Source organism: Copadichromis virginalis, linkage group LG11 (genome assembly GCF_057382275.1).
Source record: "Copadichromis virginalis isolate Kocher_CV1m ecotype Utaka linkage group LG11, C_Virginalis_male_GT1.1, whole genome shotgun sequence".
NCBI classification, from domain to species: Eukaryota; Metazoa; Chordata; class Actinopteri; order Cichliformes; family Cichlidae; genus Copadichromis; species Copadichromis virginalis.
The window spans coordinates 24,672,646-24,686,699 of NC_140628.1; the positions used below are offsets into that span (position 1 = coordinate 24,672,646).

Sequence of the window (14,054 nt, forward strand, 5' to 3'; positions counted from 1 at the left end):
TACACCCTTCATTGTTAATATGGTGGAGCTCGTGTTAAAGCACCAGCCATGCTGGAAGACAAGAATGGCATGTGGCTAATAAACTGAGGTCCCCACGTAAATGTTACAGGACACGTCTTTTAATTGGCATTTATCAGCCGGCCTGATAACAAGTGAGTTGGCCAGGAAGTGCTGGTCTGTCAATGATTGGAGAATGTCGGTGGGTGGGTGTTCTGTTTTCCTTATCGTCATTGGATTTCCTCTCCGCCGCTCAGAGCTGCTGCTCCTGCGTCTCCACATACTTCCTGCACCGAGCCACAGCATTCAGAGGCTATCTGTCGAAAGAGGGGAGCCAAGATGAGGTAGTTGGGGCTTTTTCTTTTCTTCTTTAAAAACCATGAAATGATATTAAACATGGGTTATACAGATATGCTTCTGGCGACATACAAAGCTCGAAAACAACTTTTCCTGTTGCTCATTTTGATAGGGTCTTAATAACTGCTAGCTAAAACCATGTATCCTATGCGCTAATTTAAGTATTTAATTAAACAAAAGGGGCATTTTATTTCGATTTGTCCATAGTGTTCCTCACTAATCTTTAGTGGAGTTATATTTGAATATATTTGTCGGGTTGAACTGGGACTATATGTCAGTTAGAAAGCCCCTAGTTAGCCCCTGTGCAGCGTGTCAGCCGTTTACATTAGCTAATGTTAGTGACGCTCGATTCACAACTATTGCTTAGCAGCTCTGTTTACCGTACACAAAGACCCGCTTCCTGCAGTTCATATTTCACCTTCTCATTTCTGGCACTACAAGCTAGAATTATCGGCTCTAGCTCGCCTGTGCTGTAACTGTCAAAATACAGCTAAACATGAACAGGTTAGCAGGCTAACAGCCTGTCAAATCCATGTAGCATTAAAGTTTAACCACATAGACGTAGCTCTTACTACCAGACAAGCTGCTAATAAATGTTTAATAACGCCTTTACTACAAGAGCGACCTCGAATTCAAAAGTGTAACCTTATCGAAAATTGGCTTTGTACTTTGAAGTCACTCAAAGACAACCTCATTGTGTGGGAGACCAAAATTAGTCGGAGCATAGTATTATTATTATTATTATTATTATTATTATTGGGTGTCCCCGCCCTGCGATTCAAGGACAGGGTAAGGTGCAACAATGGGCATCGGTAGGGTCTTTTTCTGTGTGTGTGCTTTATCAGGACGGGACATCAGCCAAGTATTGATTTTGTCTACACCACAGCTTGCATAATGTTTCCTGACTGCTATAAAAGTTGAAAGATGTGAACAGTTTATTAATTTAGGGTAAACCGAAGTCCCAGGTGAGACTGCAGCAATTGTACTTTATGAGCTAAAGTCTAATGATCTGTCTCCTGCTGACTTGGTAATTTATCATTGCTATAACCTCACGTGTAATGTAATTTGAAAATAATACATGTGTTTCGGTGTATTTTGATTATATATCCAGGGTTTTTCTAGGGTCAACATGAGTATTTTATGCAGAAGTCTGTGCGTTTTCCTATTATATGGGGACATGTTGTAAAACAAAGTTATGTTTAAGCTTGACTGAATGAAATCCCACTTTCAAAAATCATACCTCTGTTTGTTTTACTTTGGTAGAAGTTTAAAACCTTTTTGGAGGGAAATAAAAGATTTACCATACAGGGAAAATCCTGATATGGCTCTTTGATAAGAGGTGATACCAGACCTCCTTGTTTGGTACAAATATGAGACTGTACTAATGCTTATTGCAAAGTCTGTAAAATATAATACAATTATTTAGGTTAGGTTATTTAAACCGTGAAAGAGACACTGTGTCCCTAAATCCTGTTACGCAGAAGTTACCCTGAATTAGAAAAAAAACACATGAATTGTCATGCAACCTTTCCTCTACAAAAAATAGTGTCTCAGCAAGCCAGTTGAGGATGTGTGACTCTTGAGTCATTACGTGGTTTATCACAGATGCACCTCAGGTCAAAGGGCATAACGAATCTTATATTGCTTCACCCTGTACCCATAATCAGTTTTCTTATCATCAATGTCCTCCTCTGTACTTGACTGAAGTATTGTTTTTGTGCAGTACAATCAATCTAAAGTTTTATTCATTTCATGTAATTTACTGTTGTGCTTCTTAAATTTTGATTTCTTAAATATTTGCAAAATCATGTCATGGTTATCACCACAGCGTTGTGGTGTGGTCATAGTGCTGAGGCTTGTACTGGCAAGCAAGATTCTGCTCTTACTGAGGTAACATCAGCTATAACACTGGATTATCAGTGTTACAAAGGGTGATTCGCTTTTTACCAGAGTAAATGATCTATTCTGACCCATGGACCTAATGGTACAGCTATTTTGAGGGGGTGAAGTTTTTGTCTGAGAAATTTTGAAAAATGAGAAACAATGGATTCTTAGTGCCATCCATCCATCTACCACTATCATGGTTTGAATGTGTACCAGTCTTACCAGAGTGACACCCCCCCCCCCCCCCCCCCCCCCCATTGCCTCCCCTAGTACTTCCAGGAAGACGCCAGGGTATTCACAGTCTTTCTGGGAGATATAATCTCTCCAGCACCTCTTTGGTGTACCCCAGAGCGTCCTCACGATAGGACATGACCAAAACAGTTCACCTTGGAGGCACCCAGGGAGCATCCCACTCCTTTTGATGTGTAGGAGGAATGACTCTACTTTGAGCCCTTCCAAAACGACCAAGCTTCTCACCCTATCTCTAATCTGCTGATTGTGTTGATGATGTCAGTATTTCAGTTCACTACCCAGAGCTTGGGTCCACAGGTGAGGGTAGGAATGTAGATCAACAGGTAAACCATCAAGTTTAGCTCTCTCTTCACCGCAATAAACCGGTTTATCGTCCACATCATTGCTGATGCTGTGCCAATCAGCCTTTCAAACTCGCATCACTCATGAATCAGACCCAGAAATAGTTAAACTCCTTCACTTCGGCCAGCAACTCCTCTCTAACCTTGAGTGGGCAATCACCCCTTTTCTGACTGAGAACCTTGTGTCTTAGGCTACGTTCACACTGCACACTGTCTTAATGCTCAATTCCGATTTTTTGATCAGATCCGATTTTTTTGTCTGCTTGTTCACACTACAAATAAAATGTGACAGCAAAAGCGCTCTAGTGTGAACCCTCAAAGTGGCCCGCATGCACAAAAGAAGACATCACACACAACGCGCTCTGTTTAGACCCAGAGCAAACAGTATTGTTTGACTGATAGCCCTTAATATAAAGACTTGTTTCAGTCTTTACGTTTCCCAATTTTTCTTTAAGTTATAAAGTTATTTTGTTATTTACATATGGCCTAATAATTATCCTTATTGCAGTTTTAGAGAGGAGCTGTGCTTCAAAGGATAGTTGCAGGTTTCTGTCAGAATCTGCAGATTATACAGTACAAATAAAATGTTCACGTTTCTCCAACGTTGTCTTCCCAACAGTTTAGGGTAGGGTCAAAAAAGTCGGATTTGATGCGCTTTTGCTTGCAGTGCGAACATAGCCTTAGATTCGCTAATTCTTATCCCACTTCACACTAAGCTACCAACCACCTCGGTGCTGGAGGCCACTTCCTGGTGAGGCAAAAAAAATAAATAAAAATTGCATGATTCCACAAAAAAGCAAAGAGATTATCCATGGCCTCCAAAACAGAAACCTTCCACAATCTTACTGCACTTAGAAATTCTGTCTACAAAAGCTGCAAATAGAACTGGTGACAAAGGGCAGCCCTGATAGAGTCCAACTTCCACCGGGAGCGGGTCTGACTCTTACTGCTGGCAATGTGAACTAAGCTTTCACTGGCTGTACAGGAACAGGCTTTTTTCTGTTTGCTGCTAGCAAGTTTAAAGTAGTTTTAGTGTTCTGTACGCCTTTAGTAGCATGATCTTAAAACAGGACACCTGTGCCTTGTTCTTACAAACTTTATACAAAGTTTGTGAATAGACAGGAAAACCATATTTTTCTTTATTTTTTACATGTTCTCACACAGTTTAACCTCACTGGCACTGAATTTAAAATGTTTTACATACACGTATGTCAGATCCTCCTGTGTCTTAATGACACATCAAGCGAACGCACTTGCAGGTAGTTTGGAAAACACTGGGTTAAGTTATTGAGCTGATCAGTGCATGTTAGAGTAACTGAAACCAGATAAGGAAAAAATATTCAGGGTATGCTGAACTTGCTTCTTAGTCAGGCCCCTGCTTTTGTTTCTTTTTCCTACTGTTGTTTTTTTCCACTAACTGCTGTTCTCCTTTGTCCTCAAACAGGAACAGAGATATTTGGGAGGGAACGTGAGGCTTGACTCAAGGACTTTAAGATGACATAAACTAAGGACCCAACTGGAACTGTCTCCTTGTTTGTCTTTTGTTTTGTTTCTGTTTTTGTTTTTGATTTCTGTTGTCATTTTTGTTTTTTCACCTGTCTTTGTGTTGCTCCTCCTCTTGGGGGGTAGTACTTGATTGAGTGAATGTTATCACACTACTGTCTGGAGAACTGGCTTAGTCACTCCTTTTGTCTGCCTCCTTTATGTCACTTAGAACAAGATAGCAATAGAAGTGTCAAAGGTCTTGAAAAGTCTGCACTAATCTATCTTTGTGGCATTAATTACTTTTTGGGCAACACTTAAAATGCAACTTACTTTACAAAAATCTTGTGCATTAATTTAATTTAATTGTTGTAGCCTCCTTGTCTAAACAAGGTGTGTTTGTGTTTTGTCTTGATCATACTTAATGATCATTTTTAATGCAACTAAGAGTTTCATTTTTGTCCATATGTGTAATTATTTAAGGCGAATTGTCATTGTTAAGTAGCTGCTGAGCTGCCCTGTATTGCTATCACAATAGGCAGCTTTTACATTGTAATGTAAACTTATTTTTATACTTTGTGAAGAACACTTTTTTTTTTTTGCTTAAATGACTGATTCTACATTTTATAAAAATCCTGTTTGTTGTGACTATGTTGATGTATTTTCTGTCCACTTTCCAATTCGGAGCCAACTGTATGAGCTGACAGCTCCACAGATCACACCTTGATGGGAGGTTTCTAACTGTGACACAAAGACTGGTCTTAAGCAGTTCCCATCTTCACTGGATCAATAAAAAATACTCTAATTTGAAGAAGGATTAAACTGGGAAACGTTATTTGTATTCTTTTCAAATGAAGACATATATCTGAACTGGAACGACAGGAAGATCATTTTTTGTGACTTTTACCCCTTAAACTGAAGCACTGACAAAAAGAATGATTTCGAAGAGATTTTAAGGAGAAAGTTCTCGACAGACATAGTCTTTCAATTTGTGCTGCAAAACATGAACAGCTGGTAGATTGCCCAGCTCTTCAAGCATCTGAGTTCAGAAGCCCTTGTTTTTTTTTTAGACTGATTAACTTTGAGCAAAGAAAATGCGATCCCCAGAACCTTCCTCACCTTCTCCAGCAGAAGCTCTCCTTCATGGTCAGTTTGCCAGCTGGGGAACAAACAGCAACAATAACAGTAGTCCCAGCAGCCCCGGTGGTTCAGGAGGGCTGTCCCCAGCTGCTCCTCCAACTCCAGCTCCGGCATCCAACTACGCCCTGACCCTCACCCACACCCACATACATATACAACGCCTGTCCCCCCGGCCTGGAAAAGAAGCTCGTCTCCTGCTACCCTTATTAGAGTTGGTGGGGTGCAGCTGCCCCCGGTCCCCTGCTCCCCCTCTGCTGGTGCTGTACTGGTACCCACCAGGAAAACGAAGGAAAGGAGTGTCCCGGCGCAGGCAGGTGAGGGCCTATCTGGCAGAAAGCAGAGCTGAAGCTGAGAGGTGGTCGGCTGCTGTACAGTGTCTACTTAGAGGTGTGATGGTCACTGCTAACACAGGTGAGTGTATGTTTTACCTGTGGTTTGTTTGTGCAGCTTGGATCTTGTTTCTAAATGAACATACAAAAGACTGTAGCAGTAGCTACACATTTTGCGTATTTATATACTGTAGAGTGTGATTTTTTTTGTTTTTGTTTTATTGCATGAATTTTATTATGTTGTCTTAAATGTAAGTATGTCATAATGATAAACTTTTATTATAAATGAGCTGATGGCCTAATTAAAAGAGTAACACTAATAGCTTATCACAGTGTTTATGGAGCTTTAGCCTTTGTATTTGTCTCCTTGATAAAGTCTTGAATTTCAGATGCTTACAGTAGAAAACCTACACAGTGTAGCATCAATCCACTTTGCTCCATGCCCTCTTTGTAAACTTCTACTAAGCCTAGCGTAATGTCACAGGGAACCAAGACTTTAATGTATTACATTTCCTCACTGAGGGCACAAATGGTAACAAGACTAGTTTAACATTTTGGGGCATTATATAAAAGACAAATGAGGATTAACACTAATGCACCCTAAGAGGCTGTGAGATTTAGCATCGAGAGCTTTTGGATTTTGTGTGTTTCACATAACAGGATCATTTTCTTTATTTTTTTTGTGGGGTTTTTTCCATCTAAACCTATACGTCCTTCCTCTTATCTTTCCTGCACATGTGGTCTGTATCTTTCAGTGTCTAATGCAGAGACCGAGGGCGGGGAGTCACCATCCTCAGTTATCTGACAGCTCAGCATGAACTTTGTGTTTGTGTTTACTTTTTTTGTCTCCATTGTCTGTGTGGCACAGAGTTAATCGGCATCTCCCATCTTCTGTTTTTCTTTTCCTCGTCTGTAGGCTCACTCTTTAATCCTTAAGTCTCTTAAATCTCCTCGTCTTCTGAGATCTTTAGTGCATACCCTTCACTCGCAGTGATGCAGCTGTCATTCTTTTTTTAATTTCTGCTTGTGTAACATTCATAATCACACTTCTGAATCACTCAGTGGCCCAATACTGAGAATGTTTATGCTGACGGGCATTATAGGTGTGGTCAGATGGGTTTTCCGCACAATAGCGTGAAGTGTGGTTTATTGCATAATCAAGGATTATGTGACAGCACAGCCACATAATATCCTCTCATGCACCAGTGGTTTCATCTATAACATACTACAGTTTATATTGAATTTTATCCTTAGATATTTACTTTCCCCACAGGTTTTATAGAACAGGACTAGAGTAATTTCATTGCCTTCGTATGCCACTGTTTAGTTTTGACCAACTATAATACCTATAATTTGAAGTCTAAATGTGCCCTTTATCATATATCTGACTTTAAATGATTGACAAACTCACTCTTGAAGGACAGTGTGATATGTATTCTGTCAGGAGAACTTTAGGAGGCTTCAAATGGATAAATGCATTCAAAGTCCAAGGTTGGGCAACACTGTAATACCAGCTTAGCTTATGTCCCAGTTGGCTGGTTTTGAAAATGTGCTGAACCACTTTCTTTGTCCTGGACCAGAGCTGTGCAGGTTTTAATTAATCCATCCTGTTCTGTCTTTCTTGTGAAGAATTTTCAAGAAGTCTGCTACCTCGTCCCAGGCGACTACTGTTATTGGTCAATCCCTTCAGTGGAAGAGGCCAGGCAATGCAGTGGTGTCAGACCCACATCCTGCCAATGATTAGAGAGTCCAACATCAGCTACAACCTTATACAGACAGGTAACACCCTGAGGTCTAAAACATCCCAATGAGTCAGAATGTATGCATTTATATGGCAGGCATTAACGTAATTACCCTCCCTCAGAACGCCAGAACCATGCCAGAGAGCTCATCAGAGAGATATCACTCCCAGAGTGGGATGGCATCATCATTGTTTCTGGGGATGGTCTACTGCATGAGGTAAGGTGTTTTTGGCCTGAGAGGACAACCAGGCTGAAATTGTGGCACGTAAATGTATGTCTATGTCTAACACTGTGATTATTTAAATCTTCTGTCTTGTTTTCCTGCAGGTAATTAATGGGCTGATGGAGCGCTCAGACTGGGAACAAGCAATAAAAACACCTGTCGGGATTCTACCCTGCGGCTCTGGGAATGCACTGGCTGGCTCCATCAATCACCACGCAGGGTGAGCACATCTGTTTAGGTTGAAGCTTTTCTTCCAGCTGCCTGTACAGTGTGGAATTAGGTGGAACATTAAGTCTTCATATCTCCCTCAGTGTTTGCATAGTGGATGATTTAAAGTAATGCTGACAGTCTAGATTGTGTTTGCTGATAACGGGTGCAGTCAAGTTAATTCTTTAAACTTTATGACCTCTGAATGAGCCAATCATATTACAGATTGCATATCGTTAGCTTCATAGCATAATTGCCTAAGTCATTTGACTAAGTCAATGACTTAGGCACTTATGCTATGAAGCTAACGATATGCAGACTCTTTCACAGCAAAACTTAACCAGTTTAATATTTTTGACAGAGAGTAACAGAAACAAGCTGTGATACCCTGAAAGAATTATCTGTTTTCTGATACGTTTCTGGAGAAACTTAAAAAAGTGCACTTTCTGTAAACCCTCAGCCAGCTATCTCATCCTGTGAGATAGCTGGCTGGTCAAAACAACTTTTAGCCAATGAAATGGCTCATTTTTAATCTACATTTTGATACCAGGTTCATTTTCTAGCCATGAATCCTTCTGTCTAGAAATAATTTTCTATGATTTAAACCTCCTTGGATCTGCATCACAGAGGGTCTCAGAGTCAATGGATGCTCTCTTTGCTAGTGCTGAATTTTCTTATTATATTCATACATTCATATGATGGCATGTCTCTTTTGCTTTACTGAACTTCCGAGAAGAATATCCAGTTGTCGTGACATTTATGTTCAATGTAACGTCCTTATCTGCTGGCTTGTACAGGGAGGTTTAGATGATCCTGAGACCCTCTGATGTAGTCAGATGATTTTAGTTTATTTTTATGAAAACTGACCTTACAAAAAAGCCCATGGATACCCAGATTATTCTGTTAAAATAAACTACATAAAAAACAATGTTTTTTTCCTAAACAAAAGACCGTAGAATTATGTATATTTGTTTTGTTTAATCTAGTCTTTGAATAGCTGTTGTACAGATCTGTCTTTATTTTTACTTTTTTTAAAATTTCCTCAGGTATGACATGTGCCTTCGAGAGCCCCTCCTTTTGAACTGCTGCTTTTTGCTCTGTCGAGGCGGAGTCCGACCCATGGACCTGGTCTCTGTGACAACAAGCCCCGCCCCTTCCAACAGCAACCGTGCTGCAGGACCCAGGAGACTGTTTTCCTTTCTTTCTGTTGCCTGGGGCTTTGTGTCCGATGTGGACATTGAGAGTGAGAGGTGGGTGTTTCAAGTTTTCAGAATCTTAATCTAATGTTGTTTTCTTCATAAAAGCCTGGCTTTTAATTTATTCTGGATTATGTGACGTCAATTTCAAAATGTAGCTTCACTTGCAGTCTTGTCTTCTTCCAGGTATCGTGGTCTTGGCTCAGCTCGCTTCACCCTGGGCACATTAGTGCGCATAGCTTCTCTACGATCCTACAAGGGTCGTCTCTCCTTCCTACCACCCTCTGTTGTCACCACATCACCAGATGCCACACCTCCACCAAGGAGACCGCTCTCCCGCAGTATCACAGAAGGCCTGGAGGGCTTCTGCCGCACGCCTATCCATCGCACCTGCTCTGACATGGGCATCAGTGAACAGAGGAGCTTGCGCAGGGGTGAGGGAGAGAGGGAAAAAGAAGAGAGGCAAAAGGAAAGGGAGAGAAGAAGGGAGAGGGCCAGGGGAGGAGGAACTGGTGTGGTGAGGGCAAGCAGTCTGGCAGAAGACAGAGAGAGGGAGGGACAGATGGAGATGGAAGCAGAGGAGGAGAGGTCAGGGACTTGTTCAGAGAGATCAGGGACAAGTTCAGAATCAAATGAAAGGGATGAATGCAGTATGGGAAGGGAAGAAAGGCTGGAGAGGATCAAGGATGAAAGGGAAGATGATGGAACAGCAGAGCAATACTCAGAGGAGATTGAGGAAGACGATAGAGGTAAGGACGGGGAAGGGAGCAGTGGTTCTGTAGAAGGAGAGGGAGTGTTGCATGCGAGAGAGCTGGGTGAGAGCTATGGGGTTGTCATGGGGCGAGAGGCAGATGAAGAGCCAGAGGATGGCGTCACCCACCAGGATTGCCTTCATGAGACCAGGCAGGCAGTGAGAAAGAATTCAGCCCCTTCAAGCCAGATAGCCGAAGCTCTCTGCAACCAGCCTCTCAGTCAGGAGGCTGATGCAGATTCAGGCACTTCAAATGGCGTCGATGATATGGATCTGAATGGATCTTACTACCGGAAAGATTCATACACACTGGATGTCGCTCGTGAGCGAGCTTTGACGATCTCCTCTCCCTTTCGTCATTCTCCCTTCTCTTACAAGGCCAAAACCCTGGACAAAAACCAAAACGCCTCCCGGCCAAGGCCCCTCTCCCTCCTTCAGCACTCCCAGACAAATTCCCTCCCACCTAAACTCAACTCTCTCTCCCTGTCTCTTTCTCCCACACCCCCCTCGTCTCCTTCTTGTGCCTCCCCACACTCATCATCCTACCTCGCTCCTCGTCCTAACACCCCAAATTCCACATCACCCTCGCCCTCTTTACGCACGCCATCCTCTTCTTTTAACTTTGACATTGCTGAACCAGCAGGACCCTTCAAGAACCGTCCATCATTCTCGCTGCCTTTAAATCTAGCAAGGGATGACTTGTTACCCCCTCTTGACCAGCCCCTTCCCACTCGAGACTGGATCACCATTGAAGAGGACTTTGTCCTGGTCCTGGCCCTTTATCAGACCCACCTTGGGGCTGACCTTTTTGCTGCACCCCAGGCCAGGTTTGACGATGGGCTGATCCATCTGACTTTTGTGCGAGCAGGGATCTCTAGAGCAACTCTACTGAGACTTTTCTTTGCCATGGAAAGAGGAACCCACCACTCTGTCAGCTCTCCCTATGTGAGCCACATTACCTGTAAAGCATTCAGGCTGCAGCCTCTGTCGGCACGAGGAACACTCACTGTGGACGGAGAGCTTGTGCCCTACGGGCCGCTTCAAGCACAGGTCAGAAAGAAAAACAAGATTTAGCATAAATAATACTTGTTGAGTAAAACCACAGTGATAAATTCCTAGGTCTTTTCATTTGTCTCAGTCTGAATTTAGTTTGTAATAACTACATGTTCTGTACTTTTAAAGCTTTTAATTAATCATCTGATTATTCATTCACATTGCCAACAGCAACTTACGTACTGTATGTTTCTACTCTCAACACTTAAGTACTGTGTGTTCTGTGCTGCTTTTTTTTTGCTAACACTTGTGATTAGTAATATTCATTTTCCTGATCTCTTAATGTTTTATAGATCCATCCTTCCATGGCCCGTCTCATTGTTGGAGACTCTGGAGAGAGGATTACCAGATTCTAATCAGGGATTGGTTGATTTGATTGACATATCAGCACTCTACTGAATTATATAATCTCTGTTGCCATCCATAGTCTGAGAGGACAGGAGTAGCTGAGAGACTTCAAATAGCCCGAATTGCAGAAACTGCTTTTCTACGGATTAATGAAAGGGATAACCAACCAAGCCACGCATCACTGAAGCATCTCTGCAGGGATTAATAGTGAATTTGAAAATGGATGAAAAATGCACCTCATTACACAGCTGTTGGATTACGCACAGTGTACCCTGAGAAGCATGAAAACAGCACGGCCTGGGATGATGAGAGGGAAAAACAATTGAATGTTTATGGGTTTTTGTGCAGATAGTGCATGTGTTGGATGTATACATAACAGTATGCATGCAAAGAAGCACTACCTGTTTTATTTTTGTTTTTGTTTTTGCCTTACGCTGAGATGAAGAGAAATCAGATTAAATTCAAAGAATATCATTTGTACACATGAAAAGCTATAAAAATGTATTGAGATTCTCTTAGGCCAAGAGCCAGTGAAATTATTGCCACGTCTCTATCATCAAACAGCCTCATCTTACATCAACATCCAGATGTTTGAGTATAAAAACTTTAGTCCCTGAAAGGAATGCCTTATCTGATACTGTACAGTACAGCTGTACTTTTATCCTTTCCTTCTTATGTATGAAACTTTAATCTTCTTGATTTCCGTTCACCTATCAAAGTCCTTTGACTACATTTAAAAAACATAAAGTCTGAGCGCATGTGACTCGGCCACTTTTGTGTATCAGTGGAGAAAAAAAGTGACTACAAGTAATCATTTTTCTCATGCAAGTAAATCCACATAGAGCAGCAGGATCAAGCTTTTCAGGGTCACCACATTAGTAGGAGCAGTGGATCCGTTAAAGGGTATCCATCACCAACGTTTGCATAATCTGCCTTTTTTTCTTAACCAGTGGAGGCAAAGTGATAGTGATGTTTAACAGACGTTGCATGCCTCAGTTAAGAAGTAAATTTCACATGTATTCTTCCCAAACACACTGAAGATCACAACACTAGAACAATTCAAACTATAGGGTAACACTATTCTGTCTGATGCAGTGTTTTGTTTCAGAAAGTAGATCCACTAGCATTAGCGTCACCTGACATGAATTAACTGTTGCACTTTGAAGACTCTTAGCTTTTGAGGATGTGACTGACCGTTAACAAAGTCATGTTGAAACTCTAAAATCCTGCTGTAGAGTCAGCACTAATCCCCAGCGTTGTCAGATCAGGTGGTAAATCAGATAGAAGAATAGCTTGCACTTTGAGAAATTTGCCAGCAGCAGAGGCAGTTTGTTCAAGTAGGCAACAGACTGATGTTTAAAACTGAAATATATATTTTGAGACTACAAGTATTTCCAAATGTTGATGAGTTGAATCAAACTACAGAGGTTGAAGCCCTTTGAGGATTTTTTTTATTTTTTATTCAAATCTGCTGATACTTGGACGAAGAATAAATCATTAGCATGTGCAGTTCAATAATCAGGAAGTTTGTGTGCCAACTGCTTGGTTCATCATCAACTTACTGTATGTCTCGGTCATACCTGGACAAATCAATGCCTTTGTATAATAAGCCTGTAAATTCTGGCTGTTGATCATGAACTGTTTAAACCTGACTGCAGAAAATGGAGTAAAACTCTTTTGCTTACCAGGATGTTATTTTTTTGCTTTTGTTTTTATTTTGTGTTCCTTTGAGCGCACAATGCAGCTATTCTACCACGGCTTCACTGTGCTTACACAGCTACAGAATGTGAGTACAACATTTTGGGTCTAGGCTTGTAATATTACCAAATAGATGAGTCTCTATACACTTTGAATGGAGTTTTTGCCAAAATGTTTACCCTTGATGTTTAAGAGACTAGTTATGACCATTTACCTTCCTAAACATTTTGTTGTCTATGGCCATAGCTGGGACCATGGTGTTAAAGACCAATTCCTATATGACCATGATGGGGTATTACCCTTCAGTTGCTAATGCCATAAAGATGTCTGTAGTGGGCTGCCTGTAATGAAATTGTAATTACTACTAAAACAATGAAAATATATACATTGTACAGTTAATAGTTATATATGGTTTTCAATAAATGTAACTTCATATGTTTGTTTGGAGCAAATTAATGCCTTATTTTGTCTTTAGTCACTAAAATGCCACCACATTTTTATAATAGAATTAAACCGTTTGATGTGGAAAACAGGAAGCTTTTTTCACGTATCTAAATGGCTTTTTTATCTTTTACCCTTCCAGCAACGCATTCATAATAAAATTGATCTGTAACTGTCGATCCTTTTTTCCCTCTTAAAAGTGTTATATATACACTCACCAGCCACTTATTAGGTATGCCATGCTTGTACTGAGTTGGACCCCCTTTTACTTTAGGATTGATTAAATTCTGCATGGCACAGATGCAGCAAGGTGCAGGGAACATTTCTGAACGATTTTGGTTCATATTGAGTTAGAGAAGCAAAGGTGAGATGGCTTGGATATTAGTAGAGGAGAGACAGTGGATATATTGGACAAAGGATTTTGAATTTGGAGCTGCCAGGCAGGAGGAAAAGAGGAAGACTAGAGAGATTCATTAATGTAGTGAAGAAGGATGCAGAGGGTTGGAGTTACAGAGGAGGATGCTAGAGGTAGGTGAAGAGAAAGAAAGCAGCTGAAAGAAGCAGAAGACTTATTCTAGAAATAAATCGGTGAAATTATTTGTAGGTCAGCTTC

At 41.1% G+C, this 14,054-nt stretch overlaps 1 protein-coding gene across 1 annotated transcript; it reads left to right on the top strand.

Annotated features, from left to right (window-relative positions):
- Window positions 1-247: 247 nt before the first annotated feature.
- sphk2 (sphingosine kinase 2) lies at window positions 248-12,986 on the top strand. The gene is made up of 8 exons (XM_085473988.1): window positions 248-341; window positions 4,276-5,864; window positions 7,412-7,561; window positions 7,647-7,741; window positions 7,852-7,967; window positions 9,001-9,204; window positions 9,337-10,951; window positions 11,248-12,986. Exons 2-8 carry the CDS (start codon window positions 5,408-5,410, stop codon window positions 11,308-11,310), a joined length of 2,700 nt encoding a protein of 899 aa, XP_085330114.1. The 5' UTR covers window positions 248-341; window positions 4,276-5,407; the 3' UTR covers window positions 11,311-12,986.
- Window positions 12,987-14,054: the final 1,068 nt, after the last annotated feature.

Excerpts from the sequence above, each read along its gene's own strand:
- sphk2 (XM_085473988.1), top strand. The coding sequence starts at position 5,408 with ATGCGATCCCCAGAACCTTCCTCACCTTCTCCAGCAGAAGCTCTCCTT. Across the intron at positions 7,562-7,646 it reads CTACAACCTTATACAGACAG|AACGCCAGAACCATGCCAGA; the intron begins GTAACACCCTGA and ends ACCCTCCCTCAG. Across the intron at positions 10,952-11,247 it reads ACGGGCCGCTTCAAGCACAG|ATCCATCCTTCCATGGCCCG; the intron begins GTCAGAAAGAAA and ends AATGTTTTATAG.